The sequence below is a fragment of the Sinocyclocheilus rhinocerous genome, unplaced genomic scaffold (assembly GCF_001515625.1).
Source record: "Sinocyclocheilus rhinocerous isolate Xijiao unplaced genomic scaffold, SAMN03320098_v1.1 scaffold304, whole genome shotgun sequence".
Lineage (NCBI taxonomy): Eukaryota > Metazoa > Chordata > Actinopteri > Cypriniformes > Cyprinidae > Sinocyclocheilus > Sinocyclocheilus rhinocerous.
In genome coordinates, this window is record NW_015659941.1 from 2,102,116 (window position 1) to 2,108,413 (window position 6,298).

The 6,298-nt window shown below is 35.7% G+C and overlaps 1 protein-coding gene across 1 annotated transcript in view; it reads left to right on the forward strand.

The window, feature by feature from the left end:
- fhip2a (FHF complex subunit HOOK interacting protein 2) overlaps positions 1 to 6,298 on the forward strand; it is a 21,129-nt gene that overhangs the window by 7,707 nt on the left and 7,124 nt on the right. Inside the window, exons 11-15 of the mRNA XM_016533601.1 lie at positions 229 to 401; positions 1,379 to 1,522; positions 1,637 to 1,727; positions 3,033 to 3,176; positions 3,484 to 3,624. Coding sequence (XP_016389087.1) covers positions 229 to 401; positions 1,379 to 1,522; positions 1,637 to 1,727; positions 3,033 to 3,176; positions 3,484 to 3,624 — 693 coding nt within the window. The remainder of the gene's footprint in view (positions 1 to 228; positions 402 to 1,378; positions 1,523 to 1,636; positions 1,728 to 3,032; positions 3,177 to 3,483; positions 3,625 to 6,298) is intronic.

A 6,298-nucleotide genomic window follows, 5' to 3' on the forward strand; every position in this document is an offset into this window, starting at 1 on the left:
CTCCTTAGACTATATATATATATATATATATATATATATACATTACAGAGTAGTTGGAAATACTAAATTCTATAGAGAATATAAATATTTATGTGAATATAAATTTATAGATAAGTCTCTGTAAAATAAGTCACATATTATCATTGGATGGACAACTCATTATAGATCTTCTGCCACAGTTTTAATGTTTATATATTCATGTAGTTCTGGTTCTGTGTCTGGTTGTAGATAAGCATCATGACCCTACGGCTCTTTGAGCATCTGCTGCAGAAACCATGTCAGCACATTCTGCAGAACCTGGTGCTGCGCTGCTTGGAAGAACGCAACTACACAGAGAACAAACAGCCAGAGGAGCGAGAGGAGCGCGAACACATGGAGAATGGCCAACCGCATGACGCCGTGTAAGAGCTGCTGCCTCCACTGCTGCTAAACTTCCAGATCGTTCTGATCGATGCGTCTGCATGGTTCTAGAACATGCAAGATCAAGATGCACTCATTGCACTTCAATTTCTGAATGAATAAAACTTAATTTTAAGTGATACTTTTTAAATGTGTTTTAGTTGTTGGATGTTGTATAATGATATTGTTTGTGAAGGGATTTATAGGTTTTGAGTAATTAAAGGTGAAGTGTGTAATTTTTTTTATGTGTAAAGACTTTTTAATCTTAATATACGTTATAATTTAAACCATTTGCAGAGTGACTTCCCCTGAAAACTTTAACACGGAGTGTCTGTGACACTGTAACAATGCTCTGTTTGTTTGAGCGTGCATTGTAACATACCAACATTATCACAACCAATGCACTGAATTTAAGACATAATTATCTGTTTGGCGATCAGTGGCAAACAGGGAGAGTGTTTGGGAAAACCTGCTTGACAACAGTCAAATTACACACTTTACCTTTCAATGAATGCAAAATACAACAGCATTTCATGCTTTGAGAAATGAACTAGCAAGCAATAGTACATTCATACTGATTCAGCTTTTGTTTTGAATCTGGAAAACTGGAGAGGATTGCTGATAACAGTATTCAAAAGACACGGTTCAAGAAGTAGTTGCATTTATTAGTAATAATAATCTGAATAAGCAATTCTTCCAAATAACATAAGTCTAATTTATCAAAAATGTGCTAGACATGAATCCATAGTCCCTCATTATAATATAAATGGGACTATGTTATGAAAACTATATTATGGTAGCACTGCACTGCACTTTATTCCTTTAATAATTTTGCTGTAGTGGTGCTTTATACTGTAGCCTACTTGATTTTTGTTCTTGGATCATCTCTTGTGTATCTTCAGAAATCAAAACCGCTCTATCTGTGAGATGTAGCATGCATGTAATCATCTAATTATATTGCTTTGTATTGTTTCCTCAGAGATCTTGAAGAAGACCCGCTGTTCTCAGATCTTTCCCCTGATAACAGACTCTCCAGCCCCGATTGGTTAAGCTGCTCTCCACCACCAAGCACAGAACACACAAAGCCTGATGGGAAGACGGAGGTTCACAAAATAGTTAACAGGTACTGCAGGACACCCTTCCATGACACATCTGACCAGCTGTGATGTGCCAGATTTATCATTTTGTGACAAGATAAAAACTTCCCAGATAAAAATGTAGTGTGCTTTTCCTGTAGTTTCCTGTGTTTGGTGCCTGATGAGGCAAAATCATCCTATCAGGTTGAGGGCACAGGCTATGACACCTACTTAAGAGATGCACACAGACAGGTGAGAAATAAATCAAATAAAAAGAACAAAATAGTGAATGTTCGATATATTCCATAGCTTTAGTTCACCAATGCTTTACGAATGTTAGCTTTCGTACCACGTGATAATCATATGATTTTACAAATGTGACCCTGGACCACAAAACCAGTCATAAGGGTAAAAATTTTTTTTATTGAGATTTATACATCTGAAGACTGGAAAAAAATAAGCTTTCCATTGATGTATGGTTTGTTAGGTTCAGACAATATTTGGCCGAGATACAACTTATTTGAAAATGTGGAATCTGAGGGTGCAAAAAAAATCAAAAAATTTAGAAAATCGCCTTTAAAGTTGTCCAAATGAAGTTCTTAGCAATGCATATTACTAATCAAAAATTAAGTTTTGATATATTTATGGTAGGAAATGTACAAAAAATCTTCATGGAACATGATCTTTACATAATATTTTGGCATAAAAGAAAAATCGATAATTTTGACCCATACAACGTCTTTTTGGCTATTGCTACAAATATACCCCAATGACTTAAGACACATATATAGGCTACTGTTACACAAATATAAATAATTGCCTGCAATTTATATATCCTAGTGATTTTTGGCATAAAAGAAAAATCGATAATTTTGACCCATACAATGTATTTTTGGCTATTGCTACAAATATACCTGTGCTACTTATGACTGGTTTTGTGCTCCAGGGTCACAAATGTATATGAGATAATGATAAGATTAAGAAAATATAAAATCAGCACTCTGGTGTTACTAATACAGTATTTTGTATATAATATTTATTATTTAAATTTGTACTTAAATCTTTGATTATTTTTAATATATTTTGTGTTATTCATTCATGGGATTAAGTTGAGGGTTTACAGACCTACATAAATAAAATAATTACCAAATAAAAGTGTGCTACAATTATTATCAGATTTATTATAATACATTAAAGAATAAAAAAAAAAAAGGTTTTGTGGAGCTATAAAAATCGCTCTGTTTATTTGAGCATGCATTGCAACATACTAACATTGTCACAACCAATGGAGTGAATTTATCTGTTTGGCAACAAATGGCACGATTATAAAGTAGTTATTATAATGTTACATAAATCTTTGTGAATTTATTGTTATGTAATTTCCTAATCACATCAGAAGTTTGCAGTGAATGTTTTTTTTTTTTTGGGGATGCATATTCAGATACTCTTGAAGTGACACTGATGTTGCTAATACAGTATTATTGCTGCATTGTGAGTGTTTTTTTATATTTTCCTGTTTAAATGTGATTATCATCATATTTGGTTGTATGTTGACAGTTTCGGGACTTTTGTGGAGTTTGTCAGAGGTGGGACTGGCGTAGCAGTCCAAAACCCTTTGAGAAGTGTAATCTGGACAGTCCTTTTTTCGAAGGACACTTCCTCAAAGTGTTGTTTGACAGAATGGGGCGAATCCTCGATCAGGTGTGTGAACCCTAGATGTTTACTGATATGTGTGACAACATGACAAAAAGGCATCTCAAAAGTTGTCAGTACAACTGCACTAGTGCACTTACTATATCCCAAATCTATATATAGGTAGCTTCAAAAGATATGGAATATAGTGCACAATTATGTACTACTTTTATCATACTTGTATGGTGTTTTTGTCATTTTAGTGCTCATTCACTTTCATTACCTAGTTTATACATTTTATTTTTGTTTAAGCAATCCTAAAGTCAGTGTTGGATGCCCTGCTGATGTCTCTCTTGGTCTCTCTGTCTCCATCCAGCCGTATGATGTTAACCTGCAGGTGACGTCTGTGTTGTCTAAGCTGTCTCTGCTGTCTCATGCCCATCTTCACGAGTACCTGCTGGATCCGTACATTAACCTGGCGCCGGGCTGCAGGTCTCTCTTCTCAGTCATCGTCAGAGTACGTCTACTGTCCTCCACACTGAATCACTACTGTAAACACAATTAGTGCCAATCAAAATGATCCTAGCTCTGCAGGTTTCAAGCAGCAAACCTGCCCTTTTTAATGGACTGCTTCTAGGACTGGACGATAATTATCGCGATATAAAATTCCTCGATAAAACGATATGACGAGTTCGATATAATGTTTATGCGCCAAAAGCGGAACGAAACCACACGACTCATTTGAATCGCGCCGCACAGACTGCTTATCCACGCGAGCTCACTAGAGGAGATGTGTTTACTCGGTCACGCAAGCACTAAGCAGCGCTGTGAGATCCAGTGTGAAGCGCTTGAATTCAGCGATGAACACAAATGACTCTGTGATTTAAACTAGTTTAAAGCCAAACAGGAGAAACACTGTGTGCAACGAGACAGTCAGAAGGCTTTTCAATCTTCAAATCGCCATCATTTACTATGGATTTACTGTAGTAACACTCACTGCACCATGGTATTGTGGCAGAAATTTGGGATATTCACACTGAATTTTATTAAAGGAGTAATGGTATATAATTGTAATATGTATTTGTGATTAAGCTATAGCATGTGTGCATTTATACTGAATGTTTTTAGACTACTGTTTTTCATACAAATAGGCTACCTAAAAACCATATAGTTATATTTTTACCATGGTATTGAGGTGCTATATGTGTGGTTTTAACTGTGTTTATCATGATTTAAATGTATGCTACTATGGGAGACCAATGCTTAATTTAAAAAAATTTTGAAGGTCACACTACAGCTAGATGGTTTAAGTGCGTCTGAGAAACCATCTTCAAATTTCTCACTAGAAAAACTTCTGTTATGATGTTTTGATTATTTTTAATATATTTTGTGTTATTCATTCATGGGATTAAGTTGAGGGTTTACAGACCTACATAAATAAAATAATTACCAAATAAAAGTGTGCTACAATTATTATCAGATTTATTATAATACATTAAAGAATAAAAAAAAAAAAAGGTTTTGTGGAGCTATAAAAATCGCTCTGTTTATTTGAGCATGCATTGCAACATACTAACATTGTCACAACCAATGGAGTGAATTTATCTGTTTGGCAACAAATGGCACGATTATAAAGTAGTTATTATAATGTTACATAAATCTTTGTGAATTTATTGTTATGTAATTTCCTAATCACATCAGAAGTTTGCAGTGAATGTTTTTTTTTTTTTGGGGATGCATATTCAGATACTCTTGAAGTGACACTGATGTTGCTAATACAGTATTATTGCTGCATTGTGAGTGTTTTTTTATATTTTCCTGTTTAAATGTGATTATCATCATATTTGGTTGTATGTTGACAGTTTCGGGACTTTTGTGGAGTTTGTCAGAGGTGGGACTGGCGTAGCAGTCCAAAACCCTTTGAGAAGTGTAATCTGGACAGTCCTTTTTTCGAAGGACACTTCCTCAAAGTGTTGTTTGACAGAATGGGGCGAATCCTCGATCAGGTGTGTGAACCCTAGATGTTTACTGATATGTGTGACAACATGACAAAAAGGCATCTCAAAAGTTGTCAGTACAACTGCACTAGTGCACTTACTATATCCCAAATCTATATATAGGTAGCTTCAAAAGATATGGAATATAGTGCACAATTATGTACTACTTTTATCATACTTGTATGGTGTTTTTGTCATTTTAGTGCTCATTCACTTTCATTACCTAGTTTATACATTTTATTTTTGTTTAAGCAATCCTAAAGTCAGTGTTGGATGCCCTGCTGATGTCTCTCTTGGTCTCTCTGTCTCCATCCAGCCGTATGATGTTAACCTGCAGGTGACGTCTGTGTTGTCTAAGCTGTCTCTGCTGTCTCATGCCCATCTTCACGAGTACCTGCTGGATCCGTACATTAACCTGGCGCCGGGCTGCAGGTCTCTCTTCTCAGTCATCGTCAGAGTACGTCTACTGTCCTCCACACTGAATCACTACTGTAAACACAATTAGTGCCAATCAAAATGATCCTAGCTCTGCAGGTTTCAAGCAGCAAACCTGCCCTTTTTAATGGACTGCTTCTAGGACTGGACGATAATTATCGCGATATAAAATTCCTCGATAAAACGATATGACGAGTTCGATATAATGTTTATGCGCCAAAAGCGGAACGAAACCACACGACTCATTTGAATCGCGCCGCACAGACTGCTTATCCACGCGAGCTCACTAGAGGAGATGTGTTTACTCGGTCACGCAAGCACTAAGCAGCGCTGTGAGATCCAGTGTGAAGCGCTTGAATTCAGCGATGAACACAAATGACTCTGTGATTTAAACTAGTTTAAAGCCAAACAGGAGAAACACTGTGTGCAACGAGACAGTCAGAAGGCTTTTCAATCTTCAAATCGCCATCATTTACTATGGATTTACTGTAGTAACACTCACTGGAGACCAATGCTTAATTTAAAAAATAAATAAATAAATAAAAACTAGAACGAATTTAACCATATAAAACTGAGGTTGCTACAATTTTTCACAGATGTTACTGATTTTGATCATGAACAAAAATTTACCTCTGCATCCTAACTCCTAACGTCCTAAGAGACAAAAAGTGATATTATTATTATTATTATTAATATTATCAGGCAACCCAAACCTGTTTCTTGATTTGAAACAATATCACTCATTAGAACATGCAGAAA